Source organism: Aythya fuligula, chromosome 3 (assembly GCF_009819795.1).
Source record: "Aythya fuligula isolate bAytFul2 chromosome 3, bAytFul2.pri, whole genome shotgun sequence".
NCBI lineage: Eukaryota > Metazoa > Chordata > Aves > Anseriformes > Anatidae > Aythya > Aythya fuligula.
Window position 1 is genome coordinate 61,538,548 of NC_045561.1, and position 26,886 is coordinate 61,565,433.

Below are 26,886 nucleotides of genomic sequence, written 5' to 3' on the forward strand. Positions count from 1 at the left end.
ATGTTTGGGTGGAACACACCGTAAAAGAAAATCCAGGTTTATACTGTGAGGAGAAAAAAAGACTGTTTGAACAATTTTTGTTATATTGTAGCTTGAATTAGGATCCATGTGGTGTTTGGATTAAAAACCAAAACTAAATTTTGTTCTGTTTTGTTCAGCTGAACTTGCTTTTCCTCAGACATGCTGAGGGTCAGCCCTGACCCCTCAGGCAGTGCAGGTCTGCGCATCCAGCAGCGTGTCTGTGCTAACAGGGAGAACATGCAGGATAAAATGTTTGTGTTTTGCCCTGTCAGACCTTGTAAACTGGTCGTGAAGCTCACAGCTCTTAGCTCCCTTTCTGAGTTCATTCCTGGACAGGCTGTGGGGAAACACAGCGGGGCAAGGTCCTGCTGGAGAGCCTGGCTGCCCAGACGCGGCCCAGGACTCGAGTTTCCCTCTTCAGCTATGGTGGTGTTGGGGTCTTCCAGCTGTGTAGCCTCTCACACCAAGAGCTTTCTGGTGTCAAGACTGGATGTGTTGAAGCAGAAGCTGGAGAGCTTGGGGCTTGCTGCAAGCACCTTTGGGCCCAGCAACCCTAGGTGTTGCTGCTTTACTTGGGTTAGGACCGTCCTGAGCGTCAATGAAGTGACCTTCATGTTTGCATTAGGCCTTTGGGACATGAACACGGTTCCATGACTGTGGTTCTTCTGCTATTGCCTGATTATCAGCACCTAGTTTTTGTACTTATTTAAGTGACTGCTAGAGGGTCAGAGTCCATACTCTGCCTTGCCTGCAGACATAAGAGCTGAAGAAACATGAACAAGGACTTTAAAGCATGACATCTAAACTCACAGTGGATATTTTAAGGAGCTGCTGGGTCTTCACTCTACCTTAAAAAGGAAAGAAAAGAAAAGTCAGTCAATCATAACAACCATAACCTGACTTTGATGGTGAAGTTTCTTGATATTCAAAGAGGACTTCTGCATTTCCTTACAATTGCCCAAAATGCATCTTGAAGGGCACTGGGAAAAGGTTTTTGTTCAAGAGGGGGATATGGAAAAGGGAAGGAGAGATGTATAGCGGTTTTATTCTACTTCAAGCAATACTGCTTTTTTTCCCCTATTTTTTCCTTTTAACAAGAGAAAAAGAGCATTTGATTTTTAGAAAAGGAAGGAGTGGGAGCAGTGGGACAAAGACAAGAAGCTTAATTTCAACAAATGTAGGGGTAGCAGTATTAATATCCCATGAGAATCATAAGGATTTTGAGGAACGAAGAATGGTTTCCAAACAAGAAAGTTTAAACTTTTGCCTTTGATGCAGTGTGAGACCAGAAAACAAGCAAATAAACAAACAGATAAGTTGTGGTAGGTGCAGCTATGGCAACAGCTCTCAAAAGGGATGAGATGAGCTCTGGAGGTCTCTCCCAAATATCCATTTCTTTGAGCCTAACTTTAGGCTACATCTTTCTGTACATAATCATGAACACGGATGGCTATTGATATTCTAGCTGTAGTTCAGACACAGTTTATTAATTTAGTTCTTTAAATCTCAACATTTTTAATTGTAATGAAAATTTTTTGAGACTGGAATAAAATGACTTGCATATCTCAACGTTCTTGCTTTGGAATGAGGACTCTTGAGTAAGCAGTGGTGGTGCAACTGGTTGTCTGCAGCCTGCTTTATGTCTGCCTCTCCAGCCCTCACTGCTGCTTTCGGGAATGTCTGAACTCCAAGGGTTCCTCTGAAGGGAGGTGGCTTTTCCTTAACTGCAAGTGTTTGATTTGTAATTTGAATCTATACTATGTTTTCATAACAAATATAAAAATAGAAACCATATGAAACTGAAGAACACAGAATAAATTAACTTGTAGAACAGTGAATTCATTATAACTCTGGATAGAGAAGCAAATAGTGAGTTCATGAAAATAAAATTAGAAGAATAAAAAGAAACATGAATAAGATGATCAAAAATACTGTTGGTACCTACACAACTACTGAAACTGGCCTGAGGTGAAGGTCAGCTCTGTAGTCTCTGTAGTCTGAGAGGTAGGCACTATGCTTCTTCAGCTGAGATCCTACCTTGTAATATACTTTGCTTTTAGGTAGTTTATTGCATCTTGATTTGGATTGCTGGGGTAAAAAAAAGCTTTGAACTTCTCTTAACTGCCTGGCAAGTGTAATATTTTTCTCCTGCTGATATTTGAATGTGTTTTCATATTATTTAAAATAGAAATGTTTAAACCTCTATGCCATTCAGACGCTTTTCTTTTTGTCTATGAGTTTTCTCTCCATCTGTTAAAAAAAAAAAGAGAGTCAAAAAGCCTTCCAAAAACATAAATAGCATTTGTAAGTGGAGAATAGTTATACTTGCCATAAATTAATTCTGCTTCTCTTTGAACTTTACAATAACTTAAAGTTATTCTTACAGAAATTACTGTTGCCACTTCCCATTTTCCAGCCAGTTTCTCGTGATAGACAAATGAAAAAGCAATTATAACATAGTCAGCAAAACAGTAGAAAAAGGTCAAGACACAGACATAACTAATGGTTTGTTTTCTGACATCTTTCTGTATTACCATGTTTTTCTACATAATCCCATCTGATCTGAATATATTGGGGAAGAAAAGGAGAGGCAAAGCAGCTGAATTATGTAGAGATGTTAATTAGTAGGAAAGAGGGACAGTGAGGTCTTACAACAGCATTTTCTAATTGAAGTCACAGAACTGGCATTTCAGCAATGATTTCTGCTTCAGAGATCAAGAGAGATTATTTATCCTTAGCAGCGTTCTGTCTGCAGCTCTCAGAAATTCAAGCAGGCCGAGTGACTTCGATCATTTGCAAACACTGCTGAAAAAGCAGTGGAAGTGTACAGAGCCCCAAGGGTTCATTTCCAGCCTGTGAAACCACCAACTCCCATGCAGGCTATTTAGTCTCCTTTCTAACTCTAAGGGGAGGGGATGACCACTGCATCAGTTTTGCTTAACAAAAACGTTTATTTGAAAATACATCACTCTTTCAAAACAACAACAAAAACATGTTACACAGTGACTTTTTTCATAATATGCAGGTGAGTTTTCTGAAACATATGTCTAGTGTTGAGGTCATACACTCTTTTGCAGCCTTTCTTTCACCTGTATGTGACAACAGTGAGACCTGGCTAGTCCAAAAGACCAGCTCCCAGTAGTGGCCTGAAGTAGATATGCAGTGAAGAGTGCAAGAATTGGTCAAGCATGGAAAAATGTATTTTTCTCATTCTTCCTTTTTACTGTTTTCTAATATCTGCAGCAAATAAATCCAAGAACATTTTCTTGAAAAATATTTTCACTTAACATGGTGTTTTTCTGGTAGTAAAACCTTGACCTTCCACCTCCAATAAAGTGAGAGACATTTGGTAGAAAGGACAAAGCTGAGGTCTCAGACACTGAAACCTCCTGGGTCTTCAGTGACAGAGGGGTGCTCAAGATGAGCTGCCTGCACTAGACAGTCTGCCTCACAACGTTTTTTTGTCACAAAAGGTAGCAGCCTTTGATATAGAAACTTTTAATAGTGCTTTCCCTAATGTTTGCCCTGTTTAAATGGATAGCTCATGGACTACTGTCACTTACAGAAATATACTACCAAAGGTTTCTATTCTTCTTGGCATAACCATCCCTGATGGTTACAGACAGGTGCCTTTGCTGAGTACAACAGAAATAGGGACTCGGTGTCCCTATTTCAAGCTGTTGTTTGGTACTTGACATGTGAACACTGACTTGGTCCTTCATATCCCCTGATGGGCAGCAAACCTTGGGCAGCCAGGTCTTTTGGGTCTTGCTTCTCAGACTCACTTACCCAAAGAAGGGATGCAGCTAATTACTTCTGTCAGCGATAGAAAAGCCTAAACTGTGTCAGATGCTAGGCAATATGTGGTGGCCCTGTAGTCCAAGACTGGTTGTTCTCTGCAGTCTGAGAAGACGAGCATCCTGTTCAGTAGCAGCTGGTCATTTTAACATCCCACAAACAGGTATCATCTACCATCAAATGTACATCCTGACCACTCCCAAGTAAGCATGTTGGATGTCAGGGCTGCTTGCCTCTTTCCACCCATCACATACCAGCTATTTGCTCCGTCTGCTGCAAATGGGGGACTTGGGGCTTCTGGTGATCTCAGTGAGGCATCATCCAGCGGCAACCTCTTCTCTTCACCCTCCTGTTGATGGAGTGCTTCCCAATCCTTCACCCTGCTGTAAAAGGGCACACCGGTAAGCTGCTCTGTGCTGCGCTGCTCTAATCACGTCCAGATTTGATGCCAGCTTTAGCAAAGTTCTCCTGCAGTTGTTACTAAGACTCTTAATCCCCAGCTATTGAAAAGCAATTACTTTTTCAGAGTTGCCAAGAGCAAGTGGGTGAGGAAAAACAAGCCCTCAGATAAGTAATTTAGTGTTTTTGGTGGTTTTTGAGGCTTTTTTCCCCCCAAAAAATGTGTTACATGTATCACCGATCCTTGCTATTTCAGTGCCCAGCTTCAGCTTTCTGTATAGAAAGCAAACTGGTGAGAAGAGTCAAGGGAGCAGCCCTCTTTATGCTTGTCAGGGCATGTGTGGATTCTCAAAATGAAGATGTCACGAGTGCATGCACTCCTGTAATTAGCCTGATAAATAAGCAGTATTCCTGAGAGAGCTGCACGTACTCCAGGGTAACTGTTTCTTACCCCAGCTTATGACGAGGGTGTAGTGTCTGAGACAGAAAGAAGCTCTTGCTCCTTGAATTTCAGAGTAGCAGTTCCTTCTCACCTTGTTTCAGCTCCAGTATTACAGCCCTATAGCAAAAATAATAATAATAAATAAAGCATTCTGTGCATAAGGCTGCAATAACTTGGAATAGCAGGCGATGCTTCTCAGTCTTAGCGAGATCAGGGCTATAACATAGTTCCTCGTATTCAGTGTATCTGCATAAAGATGTGGTTTACTTAGGTTTAGTTTGGCTGCCTCAACGTCTTGCAAATGATAATCTATTGTTTTCCTTCTTACAAAATTTTTATGAAGCACAAACTTAGGTTGTGACTGAACGTATGTAATTTTTTGCTTTTGGGAAAGCGGGTCCCCCATGGGTGGGTGGCAGCTCCCCCCAGACCTCTGCTCCTGCGTGGGCTCCTCTCCAGGGGCTGCAGCTCCGGCCTGGGGCCTGCTCCTGCGGGGGCTCTCCATGGGCCGCAGCCTCCTCCAGGCCACATCCACCTGCTCCACCGGGGGCTCCTCCACCCATGGGGGGGCTGCAGCGTGGAGATCTGCTCCATGTGGGACCTGTGGGTTGCAGGGGGACAGCCTGCTTCACCAGGGGCCTCTGCACGAGCTGCAGGGGAACTGCTGCTGCCTGCCTGGAGCACCTCCTGCCCTCCTGCTGCACCAACCTTGGGAGCTGCAGGGCTGCTTCTCTCACATTTTCTCACTCCCCTCTCCCAACTGCTGCCACACAGCAATATTTTCCCTTCTGCTCTCCCAGAGGCCCACCCGGTGTTGCTCCCTGGGCAGCAGCAGGTCCTTTTTGGAGCCATCTGGAGCTGGCTCTGCTCTGACATGGGGCAGCTGCTGGGCTCTGCTCACAGAGGCCACCCCTGCAGCCCCCCACTACCAAGCCCTTGGCACATAAACCTAGGCATAGTCGAGACCTGTTTGCTTTGGCAGTGTAGGCCTGGAAGTTTTCTCATCTGTTCTTTTTCCCAGCAGCTCACAAATACTGCTAAAAAGGTAGTCTCTCTGGAGGTTAGACTCGAGAAAGGATGTAATGACAGGTATAGCAACAAAGAAACCAGAAGAAGCAGCAAGAAAGGGGAGCTAGTAAAAGTATTTATGTAAAGAGAACAAGGGAAGGATCACAGGCTGAAAATGGAAACCTCAGCGGATGCCCCTGATGAGTTCCTCTAGCCACCAAAAAGTCTGCTCAGTCACGTCCATCTAGGTGCCCTGGCTGAAAGGGGATATCTGAACTGGGGTGACCGCACCATGTCATGGAGAATGGACCAGAGGAAGGAAAGCAGAGCGAGTCCTTTTCCCGATTTCATTTGTCACGCGCTTTCTGGGAAGTTACGAAGGTGTCTGTCTCATTTTCCTTGCTTGCGTAACCACGCAGCTCTCACTGCTTGGCCTTTTCAAAGATCAGTCAGTGGGAACCAACCTGGCATGTCGTGGTTTGAACTTGGCTTGTTTGTAGTGGGAAGTGCCTGTGAAAGCTTTGGGAGGAAATGACTGCTTTTGCCCAGCTGTATTCAGGCAGCTGTATGTTGCAGAAAGCACTGGGGTTAAGTTTCTTTAAGTTTTCTGCTTTGATGCTCCATTTATTATGTGTTTCTCCTCATGCAGAAGCAGAGTGCCATACCGTGGTGCAGAGGCTTGCTGTTGCTGTCAGCGCAGGAAAAGACTGAAGTTGGCATCTCTCTTATCCCCAGCCAGAGGCTGCCCTGTAAGGCACAGCTGTAAAATGTTCATCAGAAAAAACTGAATGACAGATCCCCGAGAGTGAGTAAAAAAGCCTTTTTTCCTTTTTTTTTTTTTTTTTTTTTTTTTTTTTGGCTAAAATGCAGAAATATACTTTGAAATGCACTCAAATTCCTGGGTAAATAACAGAATGAGAAGAGCTCTGAGTTTTACTTGAGGAGCCAAGTTACTGTTTTTACATCACATTGCTCTGTTCTTTGAAGCATGCAGTCCTTGCTGCCACCTCTGCTGTCTGTTTACATCCCTGCTACTGTGTATCTGAGGCTCAACGTTAGTGAAATAAAGTGGCCAGTGTTGTACCAAAATGGGATTTCCCTAAGCAAGAGGCTGGCACCTAAGAAAAAGTGGTTTGTCAGGGAAAAGATCGGCTGGGAGGGAGCAGCTCTGGGGCTGATAGGAAGGCTCCATGGGACAATAACTGGGCAGCTGTATCAGGAAAGGAGATGTCATGTTCAGTGGGCCATGTTCACCGCTCCAGTAGGGAAGCTGTGCTGCTAGAAGACACTGAGCTGCCTTCTCCAGGACACAGGCAAACAACCAAAATTTCCAATGGCAGAAAGACTGAAAGTGTCTTAGGGTTCAGCAAATGAAATATTGAGAGCGTGGTGTGACTGCTAACGCCCATGCAGAAGACAAGTCATTACAGAGATTTGCTGAGACTTTCTGCATCAGTTGTTTTTTACGTTTTATTCCAATATGAGTGCTTTAATTCTAAATAAATCACAGTGATTTACTGTTGACAGGAGGTGTCATGGTGCAGTCGGGCAGGCGCAGTCCTCTAGCAAATTGCAGAAAGCTGAGTGCTTCTCACAGATATTGTGGGGAGGGCTCATCTAATCTAGCTTGAGATGTTTATAGTGCTGTATCCAAGATGATGTTTAATGAGGTAAGTAATTTTAGAATGTGATTCATCTGACAGTTGAAACATACTTTAGGATGGCATGAATTATGGCTCTTGTTGGCCTGAAGTTGGAAAAGTCAGTGGTAGGTGTCTGCCCAGTGAACCCTTTTCTCTAAGTTTGGTGTTGTAGTGCTGTCTAGAGTGCCTCTGAGTTTTGGGGAGGCTTGAAAATTTGTATTCAATTGTCTGTGATCAGAACAGACAGAGGTGGTGATAAAAAGCTCCTCAGTCTTTTTATTTTCTTCTGTTGTCATGAATCTGAGATTCAGCTGCAGTCATCTATGGCTGTCTCTGGAGGAAGATTATTTAATATAATGGAAGTGATAAGTTTTGAACTTTCTGAATTTTTGAAACACAAATTTTAGCTCTATGGCAAAACTGGCACGTGAGTTTCTGTCTTAAAAGTATAGTCCATGCCATACGACCTATAAAATAAGAATTTACAAAAATGTGGCTCTGTTTTTTGGATGGATGACAGAGGAGTCGGAACGTTTCTGGCTTTTAATCTTTTTGTGAAAATTTTTCAAATTTCACTGAAGCTGGAGCGGACCTGATTGTTTCTTACATCTATTTGGAGAAACCTTCTTTTTTAGAAGAGGTGATGGAAGAAGGAAAGTGTGAGAGTGACCCAGACTGCCTAGGTGGGTGGTGGGCATGGTCTGGATGTTGATTTTGGAGCTGTGTATATATGAAAAGAAGCAGAAGACAACAAAGAAGGTAGCAAGGTAACCGCAGAGAAGAATGCCGATAATGCTGAGAAAAAACCTTGAGCGTGCTCCAGGGTGATGTACTGCAGGAGTGTGCTCGCACTGGAGATGCTGTCCTGCTGTTTGAGCCTCTGTGGTGAAAATCTCAAACTTCCCTGATCTCGTTCCAAGAGAAACCATTTGAAGTGCAAGCTTAATGAATTAGTCTGTTTGCTGTGCAAACTATTCTGTGTGTGGTGTGTGCCCTGCTATTTTATATATTTTCCTCCTCGTATTAAGAAATAATTTCTTTTTCTTGTGGTGTAAGCCTTAACACAATAAGCATGCGTACAATTTTAAGCATGTGATTTGCTTCGATGGCTTCAAGTGGCTATGGGTAAATTAGTACTAAACATCTGCTCAAGAGCAAATCCCCAGAAAACAGTGAAAACGTGGCGAGGTGATTAGGAAACAGTATTATCCTGGTGACATTTCTGCGTTACCACATCGGGTTAGGCTGTGAAGGCAGTTAAAACTGCCTTTGATAGATCATATAATCAGTCAGGGCACCTGAGTCATAAAATTTGTAATGGCCCTACTTACACTAATTATCAGCGAAGCAGAGCAGGTCTGTAAGATCTATTACATTGATTGCAACAGGAATGATGCAGTACTCATTGGCATCGGTGTTTTATATGAAAAATTAGTAGTGCAGTTCAGCTGTTGTTGCAGAATGTGTTTCCTTTTGGTGGTGAGGCTTCATCTGGGTAATACTGACCTTCCCCTACTGTGTTTGCTACTGGGATTTGGGGATTTTGGTTACCAGATTTTACAAAGCAGGATTAGCTGAGGCTAACGTAGACGTTCTGGAGGTGTTTCATAGCGTGGTAGCTGTGGTTTGTTTAAAAGATACTGACAATGATGCAATTTTCTGGACCTGTTCAAGAGAGTACCCAACATTCAAAGCAGCAACATTAACCTTCTCCACGGCAGCCCCTTCAGGTGTAGCAGCTGGAAGAGAAATCAAGACATCTGCCGAAAACTTCTGAATTGATTTATGACCCTCTTGGAGGAAAATATTTTTAGCCCGTAGTGATTGATTTTTCACAATTCGTGAAGAGATTTATGAAGCAAATAATACTGGCCTATCCTTCACCATTTGTTCTGTATATACTGCCCTTGATGGATGTTATACATGAAAGGGTCAAACCCTGAGGATATTTAGTACTCAGTTTGCTGACATGAACGTTAAAATCAGGGGTACTGTGTGTGGAGATAGGATGATGTCTGCATGAATAAAATATTCTCTGTTCACCCACAACACAAACACATTTGTTGGTGTCTGAAAATGTGAAGTACATCCCCAGCAGAGGAAGATTTCCCCGTGGTAAGTTACAGAGCTTCCTTCAGACGTTAACTTGAGAGAGGATGGCACCTGCAAGGTAAACTCTCAGTGTCGAAGGAGTCTTTCTCCCAGTAAAGCCTCCGTCTCTAACCTGTGACTGCCAGTGCAACTTCTGGCCTTGCCGGAGGTTTTCCAGCAGGACAACCCCTGCACAGCTGCCTCCCACCACCTTTGCAAACCAAAACAAGATCATCGATGCCATTAGCGTTAAGAGATCTTAGAGTTAATAGCAGCATACAGGAAGGCAGCAAAAAAATCTGCTGTGATGCAAGTAACCCTTTCCAAATTGCATTATTTTCTAAAACCCTGTTTTTTATCAACCAGTCTTGTTTTTTGCACACACATACAAAAAATAAAAAAAGGGTGTGTGTGTTCCAAGTAGATAATCTGTTGTGGGTTTTGGCTTTGCAAGTTATTACTGCTCCTGTCCCTCCTGCTTGCGCAACTACCCAGAAATGGGCCTTGACATCAGGCCATCAGGCTCCTCACAGTTAATTAAACTTGTTTTTCTCGGTGCCTCCTCTTTCTGAAAAATAGAAGCAGTGTTTACCTGTTCGTTCACAGGTTGGGTGGTGGAAGAGAAGTTAGCCTTCAGCTGTGCGGGAGGGTGGAGCAGGTACTTCAGGAGCAGGAACATCTGCAGGGATTTGGCCTCACTTCTTCCCGTATCAAGGGGGTGAACTTCTGCAGGGTTGGGTGCTCGTGTGGCTGTAAAAAGTGATCTCTGCTTCCTACAAGGTAGGGAATGACTGATTTGGCTGCAGAAGATGCTCGGGGAGTTTGGAGTGGACTGGGAAGTGAATTTGATCTGTGTGATGCAGCTGCAAGAAGAGACAAGCCTGGCTTTGGGACTCTGGGATGCGGAAACGGTGCTGTGGAAAACACCAGGGGAGTTATTAACCAGAGAGTCCTCTGCAAATCCTGTGTGTGGATTTCAGTAAAAAAGCCTCAGAGCAAACATAGCAGAGGGCTGGAAAAAGTGATCTAGAAGGAAAGGACGAAATAACTTTGCTGTGTTTTAATCTAGAATAAAAAGTAGTGAAGGAAATGAAAGATGAGAGAGGACTAGGGACTCCCATCCATGAACAGTGATCTTCCATGCATTGTTATTGCCCTTGTTTCTGTGCCATTATGTATTTCCACGTATAAAAAATTATATGGCAGTCCAATCTATCTGGTGAGTCTGCTGACAAATGTTTCATTTAATGTACATTGCAATTATCTGTCATCTATGAACGTCTTTGCACTGGAATCAGAACCGGAGCCCTTCCGTTGGCGTCATCGAGCATCCTGCACAGTGATGAAGCAGCAGTTCTGGCTAGCTGGCTCTCAGCGGCTGCAAACCTGGCATGGGAATGAGCTTGTGGGCCAAAGGGGAAAGCTTCGTCCCCTTCTGGTGCTGCAGTGTAACCAAAAATACTGAGCACCATGAGGAGTGCACAGCACGCCAGCTTCATTCACAAAATGAGAGACTATTTGCTACCTTTGACTCAAACATACAAGTTTGAAAAGGTAGGATAAAGTCCCGAAAACCCACGCTTTTTCAGTAGGTTTTACAGTCACTAAAGACACTCTCCTGTCAGGATCTCATCAGAGGTGGCTTTAATTCACTTCCCAGTATTTGGTGACTGTTTCCAGGCCTCTTTCGAGCCCTTCTTAGGCTAGAGAAAAGAGCCCTTCTGGCACGTTCGGCAGGCCTGCTGTCTACCGTGAAGCAGAGCTTCCCTTGAGTTGTGTGCAGCTGGTTTTAACCCATCCACAGCGCTTTTCCTCAGGTGTTGCAGACGGCTTCTTGGCAGAGGTGCTGGAGAATCAGCTCGTGGCTTTGGCAGCGGGAGCTGCAGCAGGAGCTGTGCTGACTTGCCGAGCTGTGCCCTGCCCCGTGCAGCAGTGCGTGACCTCCGCTTGCACTTCCCTGCCGGCGTTCCTTTTCTCTCGCCCATTTTCCGGGGTGTGCCAGCTCCCTGAACTTCCTCGTGCTGTCCCAGTACCCCGTGGTGGGATGCGGCTGGACAAGTCATCTTCTTTCCATGGTCAGAGTGCACCACAACAGGTGCAAACACTGCTCCATGGGCTACAGTGGAGACACACAGCCTTTCTATCCACACATCAAATTAACATAATGGTGCCTTCTGGCCTGGAAAAGCCTGTAAACGTAGCAATCACTTTTTTTCTCGAAATTTTCCAGCGTGTCTTTGTGCAAAATTTACCTGGCTTTCCTTTACATGCTGGCTGAGGGAGTGCAGGGTCACTCGTGGTGCCAGGAGGAGCGTCCAGAGCAAACCCAGAAGAAAAGACCTTTGCAGTGCCACGCCAGCATGAGGGCAGCAGTGGCCCCAAACTGAATGACCCGTGCTGCCTCTGCTACGGCTGATTTGGGCCGTGATGCCTCTAAAACCATCTCTCTGGTTTGCGGTGGGCTTTGGTGGGATTTGTGTGGCATTTTAATTGATTGCCAGGTGGCTCCCCTGCTGCAGGAGGTGGCGAGGAACCGTTCTCCCATCCAGAAGTCCCACTGTGCATGAGCATAATATAAAACCCCGCTCTCCCACGGGCACAGCTGTGGCCTGCGCCGTTCCCAAGGGTCAGCCCCAGCACTTCTGTTAAGCAGCAGTGAGCTGGAAAGACCTCCTCAGTGCTTTTATGCAAATGGCACCCGGGCGCCTCTGCCATGTGTGTTTGCGGGCAGACACTGCGTGGCAGCAAACAATAGGTATTGTTTTGTCATGTAAATACCGGGGGATGCTTGCTGGGAGTTGGTCTGGCCTTTAATGAATGTTTTTGGCGTGTGCGTGTGTTGAAAGAGAGGGTGGGGAGAACGACAAAGTTGTGAAGCTTGAGTGGGATAAGCAAAATGAAATTCTGTCACGTTAGGAGCCGCAGAAAGTGCGGAGTATGCGACCTGCGTGGTGGATAACGAAGGTCGGGGCTGCATGGAAGCGAGATAATGAGGGGGAAGGAGAACAATTGCCTTCACACAAGGAGTTCGGTGATGTACAGCCGCTGACTTGCAACTGCCTCCGTGACCCTCATCGCCGGTCCCCGTGCGTCTGCATCTCCGGGCTTGCTCTGCACAGTGGGTGCAGCTTTGCTGGCTGCTTTGGGCAGTATCAAGGCATCGCCCCAGAGCTTCCCAGCAGCTGAGGAACCTCACTCAGTCATGCTGAGGATGGAGGAGGTACTTGAAAAGGATGAATCAAAAGTATTTTTTTTCCTAAGTCGGTAGCTTTTTCCTGTATTCCAGACGTAGCTGCTGCTGTTGTAGTTTTTGTAATGATGCCTTGGACTCATTTTTAACTTTCTTTTGAGGCAGGAAGGGGTCGGAGGCAGAGTCTTTCCTTTAGCGAAATAAGTATGTTTTTCCTGATCCGTTTAGACAGGATTCATGGGAGAGTTGGAGGAAAATCACTTAAAGGAAAGCAGTGCCGCAGGTCTTAGAAAAGACCTCTGAAAGTCAATAGAGAGAAACAGAAGCTTTATCTGCATCTCGCAGTAAGTGAAGAAGTGAGCTGGATTCCTGGAAGCTCATTCTTTTAAGGCAGTAATCCACCCTGCTAACACTGTCATCCTGAGTACAGGATTGATGCTTATGTCATGTTAAATACAGCAAGCTCCTTCACAAAAAAGGTGGATAAGAAAAAGAGCATTTTATAGATTGTAACACACTGTTATGTACTAATAAGCAGAGAAACACGCTTTATTCTTGAGCAGCGCAAGGAAGACAAGGGCAGTATTTGATGCAGGAAGTTTTCTTATCTTTCTTCCCAAGACTTCGGATTATTATAAGGCAGTAGCTATTACTTATCATCCCATTAAAAAATGGTCAGACTCTGTAACTTACACTGGGCTATTCTGAAATAATTTAGAATAAATGTTATTTGTGTTGCATGAAATGAAGCTGCAAGGCGATGGGAGTTTGGGTTGAAATATTCAGCATAATTTCTGGTGATCAACTGCAAGAGCGAATTTGGCGTCCCTTGCAGAAAAAGGGAGTCTTTTTTTTTTATCATTATTATTATTTCATCCGGTGCCTTGGTACAGTGCTAATGGATACAACCAGAAGCTTTTTGTTAGCTGCCCCAGTGTTCCTTTATTCGGGTACTGACTGAACTCGGTGACCTTACAGTGCCAGCACACGGGTCACTCAGTGCGACTTCCATTTAGCCCAGGGGAATTTATGAACTCGATCAGCTTCTGCCTGAAGCCTTTCAGAGGTTTTCAGCTTTCTTTTTTCCCCTCCTTCCTGCGAGGGGAACCTTTTCACCCTTCCCATGACTCCAGGAGAGGCTGTCCTCCAGCCTGCCCGTGCCTGCGATGCTCGCTGCGTGCTGGACCTCCCCGCAGCCTTCGGGAGCACTGCTCCTGCACTTTTGGTGCCCCGTGCAGCTGCTCAGCAGCCGGTGCACGCAGGTTGCGTGTTCTCCTCCTGCCTCACAGATGAGGGATGCTGGAGCTTTACACCCCCACCACCGGGCGTTGTGCAGCTCGCAGCCACACATTTCCTGGAGCGTCCGTAGCGCCGCCTGACTCATCGAGCCGCTGAGATCCGGGGACACACGGCCGGAGCCCGCTCTCCAGAGACGTTGCCTCATCGCTGTGGGTCTGCAATACTGATCTGCCGTGTCAGCCCTGGCGTCCTCCGTCGCACCCCGCTGAGCAGGGACCATGGTGCTGTCGGATGGCACCGCCGTGGGCATCGCACCTGGCTGGCATCCCCGCAGGGGACAGGCTCTGCTTCCCCTACCTGCCCCAGGTAAGCATCTGATCCTCAACAAAGAAGCACAGCGAGGGCAGCTTCTTATTTTAAAACACCTTAAAACAAAATCCTTTTTTCCTTTTTTTTTCCTTTTTTTTTTTTTTTTTCCCCCTTCCTCAGTTCCTTGGCAGCAGGTCTGAGTGTTCCCGTGCTCTGTGCTTCCCAAGAGGCCGGGGGGCAGGAGGGCAGCTGGCATCTCTGGCACGGCAAAGACCGTGGGCTGCTGCTCGGCACAAGCAGCAGTGATTTGGGGTGATAATGAGGGATTTAATCCTGGGCATTAGGCGCTGGCAGCAGGGACGTGGTGCGGCGCCTGTAAGCGCGCTGTTGCTTCATTTTGCACTGTCTGGGTGTGAAAGGGCAGCCAAGCTTTTGTTGGCAATACGCGGGCATCTGTTACCTTCTGCCTGGTGCTGCCTGGGCAGATGCATCCAAGAAGAGATGCTCTGTGTGTCGGAGGCATGTGGAGAGTTAAACCCTGCACGGGGAGAGGGTCACGGGTCAGGAGAGAGAAAGTCGTCCCCCTCCCGCTGCCACCGTCACCCATCCCCTTTCCTCAGCAGCTCAGGAGAAAAGGAAAGTTGCTCTCTGGGTTGTCTGGGCTTCCTGTCCTGATCAGCCACGCTTTCCTGAGTTGCAAAGAATCGAAAGTGCATGCAGCTGAGGAAATGCAAAGCAGCCGGAGTCGGGAACGTGAGCTGCTGCGTGAGTATCCATCTGTGAACCAGCCAGGATCGGGGACGTGGCTTGCAAGGCGGCTGCCCTGCTGTAAAGGAGACCAACGGCTGCAGGAGGCTCAAGCAACATGATGGGAATCCGTGTCGGACTGGTAGCTGAATCGATTCCTTAATATGCTTTAATGTGTGGTCTGATCGGTGGAAGAGGCAAGAAGGCAGAATACATCACAGAGCAGGGCTCTCCCAGGCAGCCCCTCCGGACCCGCAGGGCACGACAGGCTGATCGCCTCCGGGAGAGAATTCACGGCAGCGATCGGGAAGGAGCAAGAGAGAGAAAAATCGAACTGGGAAGTGAGTACAGTTTCCAGCACCTGTCTTTGCGTGCCTGTGGATGTGACCCTTTCCTGGCAGCACTAAACTTTGCACGGTCGCAAGTCATCTGGGTGTTAGCCTAGCTTTGGGGTTGCTGGTAGGAGGTAATGAGCATCAGAAATCTGAGCAGAAATGTCAGCGGGTCAGGAAAATGTTAGCATTGAGCCTTCTGCAGTGAATGCTAAGAACCTCTCGGTGTCAGTGAGGTTACTGGTTTGGTTGTTTTTAATGCAAGGGGTGGGGAGAGCAACCTCGTGCCTGGCGTCCAAGCGGCCAGGCTGGGTGTGAGGGTGGGGACAAGCACGGGTCATTCAGAAGCCACCACGGCACAGGCAGGCACGAGGGCTTTCTTCTTCCCTTCCATCCTTCCCGTGTGGCCAGGGTGTCCAAACCACGTCCATTTGCTGAATAAATCTGCGGCTATTTCCATGTTGCTACAGGCATGCTGGCACCTAGCACATTAAAGAAAAGCTGACCCGAATCCTTTCCCTGGAGACTGCATAACCTCATGCTTGTCCTTGCACATCAAGGGGCAATTATCTGGAGTTGTTTCCTGGCTTTGACGTAACTTTTCTATTAACGTTGGAGAAAACAGCAACTTTTCTAAGAAGAGCACTTTTTCTAAAATGGGTGTAATGTTTGTGAGCACAATACTCACCTCAAAGGGTGTTATAGGAATTAATGCTCATAAAGGTCTCATAAAGATTCGGTAATACAGATTGTTATAGGAGTGTGGGCTGATTCTGCTGCTATCATCTACAAATTAACCCACGTGGTTTTAACAGGGGTGAGCTGTTGATCAAAAATTTGTCTTCCTGGTATAAGGATGGAAATTGAACCTTCTGCCCTGGCGAGGCTCTCCCTGCTGAAACTGGAAGCCAAACCTCCGTGCTGTGAGTGGTGGGATTATGGGGGAGGCGACCAAACCCAGGTAGGGGGCCAGCCAAGCCAGGCAGGAGTGCTAGCTTGTCGTTGTTGCTGCTTTGGGATGGATCCAAAAGGAGAGCAGAGGTGTGAAAGACCCTGTACTGCACATCTCCACCCTCATCTAGTCCCTGTACCTCTAACCCTCAAATGAAGTGAAGTCTGTAATGCAATTAGCTGAGAAAGAGCAGTGCAGTGATACTTCGAGAGAAAGATCTGTGCACACACACCTGCTATCTGGAAAATGTTTTTGCTCTACTGAAACAATCAAATACCAAGGTGTGAAATACTACAGAAGTAAAGGTAAAGCTGAAATCCTCCCAGACTGGGAAGATCCTAAAGCTCCAAGTGGCTAAATTTTCGGGGAGCATCGCTTCTCAGCTCTGCTGGTGCACTGGACAGGTTGTGGCAGCCAGGGAAGAAGGCCTCGCTCACGGCCACTCGCCTGGTTTGCATGAGGAGTGCTAAATCTGAACTGTTCCCGGGGCCGGCGTGCCACAACGCCAGCACCTCCACGGGAACGCAATTTCTCGATGACAGCAAAAAAGATCAGTGTTTCCCCGTCGCAGGTTGAGATCCCTCCCACAGGTGTCCTTGGGATGGTTCAGAGGAGGCTGTGAAGCGTTTTGTACCAGTGAGGGAGCAGTCAGCTGCCTTTAATTGCTGGCTGCTCTCGGGCCTGCCGGTGCAGATTTGTGTATTTCTATCCCCAGCCCATAACCGCACCGTATCCTCGTTCCCTTGGCCGAAACGGTGCTGTGAGCAGGCGAGGTAGGTAACTCGTGCTCAGCTAACCTAAAGTCTGGGAGAGGGAGAAAGACAGAATGACAGGGGGCCACACAAATACAAAAGGGAGTCGTGCTTTCAGAAAGTTTAGTGATTTTTGTCCTGCATTAGGGGAACGAGGGGCCACTGAGAATGTCCTTCTGCGTGCATTCCCTCTGCCTTGCAGTGATCCTTTCCAGGAGGCTCAGAGGGTTGTTTTGCTTTTGGTGTGTGACCCCTCTCCCAAACCAATGAGCAGATGAGCACTCGGGGAGGAGCTGCTGCAGTGCTCCAGTCTGTGACACGTCGCTGATGGCAGTGTTGTTTTCTGATCCACAGGTCCAGAAGATGGCATAGGAACAGCGTCGCCTTCCAGGGAGCTGGGGTCCTTTCTCACCTCCGTGCGTGCTGCTTGAACGGACCTGAAGCCTTTGTTTTTGGACTGAAGAAACCTGCGCACTGCTTGCCTTGAAAACCTTTCTCTCCTAATTCATGAGCCAGCAGGATGTGGTCGCTGTGCTTTCAGAACGGCTTCTCATAGCTGCGTACAAAGGCCAAGTGGATAATGTGGTGCAGCTTATCAACAAGGGTGCCAAGGTAGCAGTTACCAAGGTAACAAGAGAAAAACGCTTTACAAAATCCCTGGGAACTAACATAACTCCTAAACCATTGTCTGCGAAAATGCCCTTGCAGCTTGGCAATTCTGAATGTAATTGAGGTTAGCGGTGGATTACAGTGTTGGGATTTCCTTGGAGTTTAGACTTACTAGCTCGTGTAAATTTACAAAATAGTGCATGTCGTGTAGTTAGACGCCTCCAGAACACGCATGCACAGCTGTAGTGCACGCTGAGTCTTTCAAAACGTGCTGTGCTGACGGAGGGGCTGTGACGTTTTTCAAAACCTGCATTGACTTTGGGACAATGTGCAGAATGATGGATGGAGCAATTCATCACTGGCGGGGGAAGCTGGTCCAGAGCGCTGGTCCTTCTGGCTGAGGGGTTGGGGGAGTGCCACCTGTTGTGGTAGGATAAAGGGATGCAGAAAGCATTTCTTGCCATCAAAGGCTGTCGGTACAGCGGCCTCACTTGTATCTGCCATCTGCACTGATTCCTGCTGTGCAGCCCCCATTCAGTTCCAGGCTTGGGGTTTGCAAACTGTGGTCCTCTACCTTAGAGGCAGAGTCAGTATCAAAGGGTTTCTGCTTAGATTTTAAAAGCCCAAACTGATACTCACCTACTGCTCTCTCTCAATAATGTTATAAATAGTAATATAATAGTAATAACAATATAAATAATATTAGCAAATAAAAGATGAGGCAGAAGTGACTGTTGCAGAGACAGTTCACTCAGCAAGAAGCCCTAAACAGAATTAGGTAAGTTAGATCTTTAGAGCTGCAGTATAAAATCTGGGATGTCCTGTTTTGACAGGCTACTGTTTTCTATCCTACCTTGTCCTATTTCTATTTCCATATTGGTTTTGAACCCTGTATGTATGGGAGCTAATATTCACAGACAGAAAGCAAATGTGAGTCCATCAGATAAGTAATCTATTTTTTTTCTGTTCTTATCTGTCCATGACAGTTGGTTGCAATTCCTTTGTGGTGTTTGGGCTGTGGACAGCATTTATTTTGAAAGGTGGAGTGATCCAAGGGCAGCCAATTTTAGTGAGTTTTGCATGCCAAAACTAAGCGGTGTTTTGCTGGTAGATAATATATACAGATAAAAAAATGTGAATGGTCCCATAAAGATACCTGTGTGGCTCTGTTGTCCACGCATCTCTGTAGTTGATCAACAGCTCTTGGAGGTGGTCAGGAATAGAAATAATTAAATTTGAGTGGTAGGTGTTTTGTTTTTTTTTTTTTCTTGTTTTGTGTGATGGTTTTTGTTTGGTTGTTTTTTAAGATACTGAGCTTTGAGGTTATTGAGGGACCTACCTGAAAATACACCAAGTACTGAAAGGGTGCCGCATACTTTGTATAAATTTGTGCATTAAAGTAATTTTGAATCCAGCTTCCACACTGAACCATAAAATGTGGTGTCCCTTGGCGTGGTTACCAGAATAATCCCGCCACTGATTGAACTGTTTCACAGAATTAGGTTGCCATAATCAGTAATACTAACACAAAGCTGATGCTTTCTTTTTGCTAAGATTGCTCATTATGTAATTATCAATGCCTGTTAATTACAATAAGAGTAAAGGCAAATTGTGTAAATGCAACTTTCAAACAGAAAATCAGGTTCATTTGATCAATGCAGATTTGCAAGAGTTGGAAAAAAATTATTTCCTGCACAATATAGGTGGCTTCTTGTTTCTTGCACTTACATTTGGGGGGTGTTTCGGTGGCACTCAGGCACTTATCCCGCCCACGTAATGAGCCAGGTAGAGGAGAGCTCAGCGTAAATCAAAAGGCTTGACACCAAAGTGCTGCCCTCGTCCCAGCCCATCACTTCAGGCTCAGAAATGTCCCACGCAGGTCTGCCAAGCATCTATTCTGCAGCTGGCTCTCACCCAGCCAGCCAGCTGCACAGGGAGAAAACGTGCGTATTTGCCTGTGAAAGGCTTTGTGAACATGCATACCTTGGAAGAGCTTGGCTCTCTGATCCAGTGACACAGGGGCTGGGAGGAGAAAGAACCATTCAGAGTCCAGGACGAGGCTGGCAGAAGAGCAAGCGTGTGTAAATTCACCTCAAATATATTTAAACTGGAAATTTTAAGGGATTTTTCAGCCATCAGAGCAGCCAGGTTCTTCTGTGCTCTTTCAGTAAGTGGAGCAAACCCCCAGAATAACTACTTTTAAAGTACAGGTTGCAAGTGTTAGGTTGGAAATTAGATGGCATGCTTGTCAAAGCAAGGAATTATTGATTGAAGCTCTCAGATGAAGTGCCTTCTTCCCTCTCCAAGATAAAATTAATTGCAAAATGAAGCCTAAACATAAATTTATAAATTTATTCACATGCCTTAGTTCTCTTTTACTCATATATCTTCTGCTTTTATTTGCAATCTTCTGTTTGTTCTGTCAAATTAATTTTAAATTCTAGGGGTTTGGTCCAAAGAAAGAAATGACTTTTGTACCTCTCAGCCAAAATTCCCTCTGACTTCTATCAGAGCTCTATTGCAAAAAGACATGCCAAAGCAAAGTTTTTTTGGAGAAAATGTTCCCTCACCACTTTAGGCTTGAAATGAGTTTCTGATATGCATCTGTGAGCGCAGACCAGTCCTTGTGGAACAACACCACGCTGAGCCCCAGCTTGAAGGGACTGAGGTCTAGACCTATACGCTGTGCTTTATTTCAACCAGGTTAATTGAGCGTGGCTTAAGGAAAATGAAGCCCGTTTTCCATAACAAACCAAGGACTATTAAATGCTGGATAGCTGGCAAGTTTGACCGGTTCTAATTTTATCTTAAATTTGGAAAGTCATGCAATCTGGTTAATTGCTGCTTCAGTAAACAGTAATCCAGCTGCAAAATGGTGCCCGAGTTTCCTCTAGGATGGATTTGGTTCACTCTGACAGCACAAAGAGCAAGTCCAGCCCTCATTTCCAGATGAAGTCAGCGTTGAAGCGTGTGTTTCAGCATCTTCCCTGACACCAGGATCAGCGAGAGACAGGTGGGATTCCAACATGCAGGTTCCTTTAGGAGGTATTTTGGTGGATGTGCTGCCAAAACTGGAAGATTAAGAACAGATCCTGCTATGATTAAGTTTATTCTTCCAATCTATAAAGCTTGTCCCATCTTTCAGTGCTTTTGTAGGAGAGCTTTCTTTCAGTAAACTTGTTGACAGCTTCGTCTTTGAAATGTAGGTGCTGGGACTTCTGCTGAGCTGCTCTGTCTTGCTGTACTCCCAGAATGTCGTTTTCCTTATCCCAGGTTATTTTCCTTTTTATGTTGTGAGCTGAGATAGGTCAGGGGGAGGGCTGAGGACCACCAGAAGGGGCAGAGGAGAAAGGGAGGTAGTGATGCATCGGATAAGACCAGCTGTTCTCCTGACCTTGTCCCCAGCATGGTGCCAGAGGAGGGGGGTTAAAGCTTCATTTCACCTCCCAGCCTTGAACTGTGGCGTGCCAGGAACTGCAGCCCTTGCTGTGGGCTTGCTTCACGCCTGGAGATGAATTTCCAGCTCTGAGCCTGTGTTAAGAGCTCACTAAACCAGCGTGTTACTTGGTGGTGGGTTTCACTGGGGCACAGAATTAATGCTGCCAAAAAAAGGTGGGTATCAGGTGGGGGTGTGCCACTGGTCTGCTAAGCATGAGGAAGATTGCCATAGGAAGTAGTAACGTGGTACAGGCAGTTTAAATGCCGTTTGCATTGGGTTTTATGGATTTTTTTTCAAAGGAAAGCAGAACACAGCTTTGCTGCAGAGCGCAGCGTTAAGAACATAGCTCTAAAATTGAATTCTGCAAGGAAAGGATGAGCGTTTGGGGAAAAATGCGAGTGCTGCTGTTTTGATTCAGCAGTTCTGTTTGTTTATCTGGTTGTTTCTTCCATTTGGGCTTTGGACTAGTTGTGCTGTGCCCCTGCCATCTGGTAACACGTCGCAGTGCCGGGGTACTCGTCGACTCGTCATCAAGGTTTCAACTTGAGAGGATGCAGAGTTCTTGAAAACAAATATTTTCTTCCCAAGTGAAAAAAAAAAAAAAGAAATCTGTTTTGGTGCTTTCACATTTCTGTGCTACTTCAGCTCGAAGAACTCCTTATTGTCTTAAGTGGCTGTTTTAAGCAATAAATGAAAACAAACAAAAGGGAAATAGCAGACATTTAGGGACTTGCTCAGTGCCTGCTGAGGCCAATGGGAAGCTTTCTGCTGACTTTCAGCTTATTCATGGGGAAGAGCATAACAAATCATCAGTGTGAAGAATGGGACAAGGCTGCTTGCATTTTCAGGCTTTCCATAAAATGTGGCCAGGCATGTTTTTGCACAAATGCAGAGCGGATGAATAAACAGCAGTGCTCATGCAGCACGACGCTGGGGTGGGGTGGAAAACTGGATGTGCTTGTGGAAAAGCATCCACAAATATAATGAAGACGAGGGAAGATCCTGCAGGTTGTGGTGCAAAGCCTGCCTGTATGCGCTTGGTGGCAGAGTGCACACCTGGAGTAGCTCCTCCACAAAAATTCTGCTTTTAAACCGTACGTATTGACAGTTGCCTGTCGGCGTTTGGAAGTTAGAATACAAGTTAAATACAAATAATAATAAAAAACAAATCCCTGCTGAAATTCATCTGGATGTTTACTGTGCTGGGCTGCAACCTGAGACGCCCCACAGCCAGAGCTCTGTGTCACGGCTCTTGGAGGTGGCAGCTTTAGCACAAGAGATCCCATTTATTTTTAATAAGCCAGTGACACAGGGGGGGATTTGTGCGATTTGTGACCTGCTGAAGCAATTATTCACATTTGAACGAACGCCCAAATTGCATACTTTTTATGTGAATGACTGCTTTATTGGTTCATTAATCTGAGTTGTAGGAGCCTCTCATTTGTATTTCTATTGCTGCCTGTGATAACCTCAAAACCATTACAGCCGATGTTTGGAAATGCCCACAAGCCTTTAAGTCGGTGATCCTTCCACTGCTTGCACTGCCTGCACCGGAGGAGCCCTGTATGAGTACTGCCTCCCTCTCCTCTTGTTCTGATGTTACTGGGAAGGAAAAGAAAACCTGGCCTCGTCGGTTCTCGCAGTGTTACGATTAATTGGGAGATGGCCAGTGTTTTTATGTGCCCTGAGGCACTGCATGGACAGGTGAGGGTGGCGTGCCCGGTGAGAGCTGGATCTGGAGTGGCTTGCATCTTTTCCTTGTGAAGCACGTGGCTTGGATGCCTGCCTCCGGCAGGATTTCCCCATTCCCATGCACTTGTTATGGGGTGCCTGTCTACATGAGGTGTGCTGGGTGAGGAAAACACATTCCTCGTATTAGAAATAAACACATACTCTTCTTCCAGCGTTTATTTTTAACAAAGGACCTTTGGCTGCACCTCGTTTTTTTTTTTTGTTTTTTTTTTTTTTTTGTTTTCCCCAGGAGTTAGAGATGGTTATCTTATCAGAAAATTTCCCTGCTGGAATATATCCACGAGGTTGGCAGCGCTCTCGTTTCACAGCACACGAGCTGCCTTCAGCCTGGGTTTGTTTCTGTTCTTGTTTTTTTTTTTTCCTGCTCCGTGTACAGATAACAACAAGTTGGTTTTATGATATGCTAGCAACCTGCTGGGAAGTGAGACACGCCGATTAGGTGATTTATTTATCGCAGTTAGGTAATGCAGAAGCTCAGAACCCGTAAGCCTGGACGTGCTGGAGCACATTTCCATAATCCACGCGTATTGTTTGGAGCCGGGAATGATTTGTCAGCCTTCCCTCAGGTTCGTTTTGTCTTTCTCACGTTGCCTAGAGACTTTTATGCCTCCTGCCACTGAGTTACCTGAAACTGAGCCCTGGCTGTCCTCCAGGAGGCTGTGCTCTGCGGGGCCGGGGCAGCCCTTTGCTCCAGGGGCTGCCACCAATGGACCAGTGCAGCCACTCAGCTGGCACGGAAAGGCCGGTGGGGACAGCATGAAGCAAGCCCTTCCCACACCTTCTTTGTTCTGAAGAGGCTGAATTCCCAAGACTTTACCAGCCAGGCAAGGATGGGAATTGCTGGGAGCAGCACTGATGAAGAAATAGACATAGAGCTGAAGAGTAGTGTGACACTTCTTCATCTCAGAAAATGCCTGGGGGAGACACTGTGAAGATAATTTGGCATCTTAAAAAAGACAGGAACCCTGTTTCCTTCTTTGTGATTAAATAAAATTTTCAATCAACGTTTTTAGGTTTGTTCCTGTTTAACAGTTCATAAGGCGATGCTTTGAGGTCTATATTGGGGAGACATGTGTATGTATACATATATATGTATATACACATGCTTCTTAGAGCAGAAGTTAATTCTTGGCCCTCCCCTTGTGAGTTTTCTTTTTGAGGTTATATGGGTTAGATTTTCAGGGAATCACTTGTTCTACTTTTCCTCTGTTGTCCAACCTCTTCACTCTTTGAGCCTCTTTTAATGTAGATTCTTGTGCCCCTTATAGGAGAAGCAGCCTATTGCCCTTTTCCTGAAATGCTTCACTGTAAATTGTGCCACGGGATGATCAAATGGAGCACGGTTATATGTAAATATTGTTTTCCCCATGTCATTTCACTTAGATTTTTGTAAGATATTTGTTGGCAATTTACTTTTTCTATTAATTTGATTTTACTGTCAAATTTCAATCTTTTTTTTTTTCTTCTAAAACCATACATCATTTATCCATCTCTCTAATTAAAGCATTTCTGTCCTTCTGCTCATTAATAACTGATCTTGGTTACATTATAGATTGATTTTCTTGTGAATATTTTATACTCTTTTTATATGGGCTAGAGCTCGGTAATGTTTACAAGTAAGTGTTGTCTAAAAACACCTGACAGATTGTTGGCAAAATGAGGTTGGTTGTCATACACATCGTCACCTGGAGGGACTTACAAATCTTCCATTCATTTTAAGGGGACAGCACCTGTTGTACAAAACAGTCCAAAAGTTCTTGTGTGTTTTGCAAAAATGCTACCCAACACAATATTTGATTTTGCCTGTTTTAGCAACTTTGTTGTACTGAGCGGAGTTGGAAGTGGCTGACAAATCTGTGCTCCAGAGGGACAGAAATAAAAAGGTCAAGGATTCTCTCCAGGCATGGACACAAAGCTGGCTCCGAGTTTGTAAGGATGATCCTTACATAGGTAGAATATCCCCTTTGTAGATTACCATCGGGATAAACTGAAATGTTGCAGAACGGGGAGGAGGAGTTTTATGCATATACAAAATAAGGGAAAGCCTTTTGTACACTAAAGTATGTCAACTGCTGCTACTGCGGACTTCAAAGAGAGGGGTATATACAGAAGAAGGAGGAAAAGATAAAATTCTGGTAAACTATTATGCATAAAAACTCACCTTAAATTATTTTTTATTTTCTTCTCATTCATAGCATGGCCGGACCCCCCTGCATCTTGCTGCCCACAAGGGTCACCTCCATGTTGTCCAGATTTTGTTGAAAGCAGGTTGTGACCTGGATATTCAGGATGATGTAAGTAGATACAGCTTCCCTGTTTGGGGTGGAGGGAAAAGGGCTGTTGTTCCATCAGTAATTTGCAAATAAGCATAGGTCTTCGCTTCTTTGATGCAGGATTAAAAGAAAGCAAAATCTGTCTCTGTTTTTTTCTAATTTGGAGATGCAGCCTCTAATTTGGAGATGCCAAATTTGCATGAGAGACAAAGTAAAACGTGGTGTTTCTCGACGAGTTGCTCAGTCCTTACGCTCCAGCTGCGGAGCTTTGTGCGAGCTGTGATTGTGCAGGGCTGGTGTGAGTAGCAATGAGAGCCGTTGGCTGCCCTTGGGTACAGAAAGTAAATTAGAGCTCGTTACCCTGTGCTCGTTACACCGCTGGAGGACGTCAGGTGGAGGATGTGATCCATTTTGCCTGAAGTGGGAGATGCTTTTGTGTAGGTGCATGGCACAGCATATCGGGCAACTGCAGTGGGAATTGCCAAGAAGTGATCCTGTTGGCTGCCGTGGTTGATGCGGGGAGGTCGCATCTGTCAGGCTGCTGGGTGGTAAGCATCAGCACGATGCAAACAGCTTCGAGGTTAGTAAAAGGTGGCTTGTTTTCATTCGGTCAACTATGTAGGTTGTTGGAACTTCCTCGTTTTCCATTAACTTCCTGGCTTTCCATAAAAATTTCTAATCTTAAATCAGGCTTTAAGGCATGTTGGAATAACAGGGAACACAAATGTAGTTACCTCACTTATGAACAAAAATGTAAGCTGAAATGTGCAACAGCAGTTGAATAGTTATGACTTCCCTTCAATTCGTTGCTAACTTCTGATGGCACACTGGCACAAATTTGAGGAATGGTTGCTTTGTTTCCCTCTCTAATAAGTAAGATTCTTATGGGACCTGGAGGCCCAAAGGTTGCTAGTAGAGGCACCCGTATGACTATTATAAGGACAAAGAAGATGTCTGGGTGCCTTTTGAAAAGCAATTTAGGCATTTGTTTGCATGCAAAGGATCTTAAATATCTGTAGAAACTGGAAAACTGGTTTCCTTCTCCACATGAGCAGCTGCATCCCCATGAGGTGCAAGCAGTCAGGCAAGTGCACACCTGTACAACTGTGGTATTAGTGCAGTCGACTTTCTACTGGGGAACTTGTTTTTCTAGGAGGAAAATTTCCTTCTTGCACTCTTTATGCTTTTGCTTTGCCCTTCTGTAAAAAGGAGCAGATTTGCAAGTGTAATGGCGATATCAGTTTAATCATGTATATCCTGAATATGTTTTTAGACAAAAATGCAAAAATGCTTAAAAGCAGAAATGATTCATCAGATATTTAAGACAAAATTGCAGGCACTTTACAAGTACAGTCAGTGTTCCCGAGAATTGCAAGTAAGACTGCAAGAGCTTCCACTGATTTGCTCGAATTGGGTTTCTGTGAAAGCTGCTTTTTGAGTAAGTGTCTTTTTTTTTTTTTTTTTTAAATCCTCCAGTCATAAAATCTAGACTACTTATGTGTAAACGTGATTCATTAGCCATAATGGAAGAAGAGTAGGTCGGTGTTTAGCAGTATTTTGATTTAGCGAGGAGTCTTGCACTGCAGAAATACCCAGCTCATAAAAGGCCTTATTTCACTTGCCTGGCAAGCTTCTCCGGGGCTTTGTTCACAACAACTGGATACCTCTTCTTGATGTGGTGACTGACCTGAACAGAACAGGTGCATGCTTGATTTACAGAGCCTGTTTCTTAAAAGCACAGTTTGATTTTGGCTCTGTATTTAGTACTAGTCATCTGGTTTGGGCTAAGGAGAACCTCAGGAGGGGTGGGTCTGGATTTGACTTGAAGGAGTAGGTGGAAGGCTAAACTCCACGTGAGGATTTTTGCTTGTGACAGGTATTAACTAAAAT

The 26,886-nt window shown here is 45.4% G+C and overlaps 1 protein-coding gene across 3 annotated transcripts in view; it reads left to right on the forward strand.

Moving 5' to 3' along the window:
* Positions 1 to 26,886, forward strand: part of ANKRD6 (ankyrin repeat domain 6) — a 99,641-nt gene that overhangs the window by 51,822 nt on the left and 20,933 nt on the right. Inside the window, exons 2-4 of one of the 3 annotated variants that reach the window (XM_032185415.1) lie at positions 6,318 to 6,473; positions 17,278 to 17,550; positions 24,919 to 25,017. In XM_032185415.1, the coding sequence (XP_032041306.1) occupies positions 17,431 to 17,550; positions 24,919 to 25,017 (219 nt within the window). In that variant the 5' untranslated portion in view covers positions 6,318 to 6,473; positions 17,278 to 17,430. Of the gene's footprint in view, positions 1 to 6,317; positions 6,474 to 14,137; positions 14,198 to 17,277; positions 17,551 to 24,918; positions 25,018 to 26,886 lie in introns of those variants that run through there. The other 2 variants (XM_032185417.1, XM_032185418.1) reach the window with 2 other exon arrangements.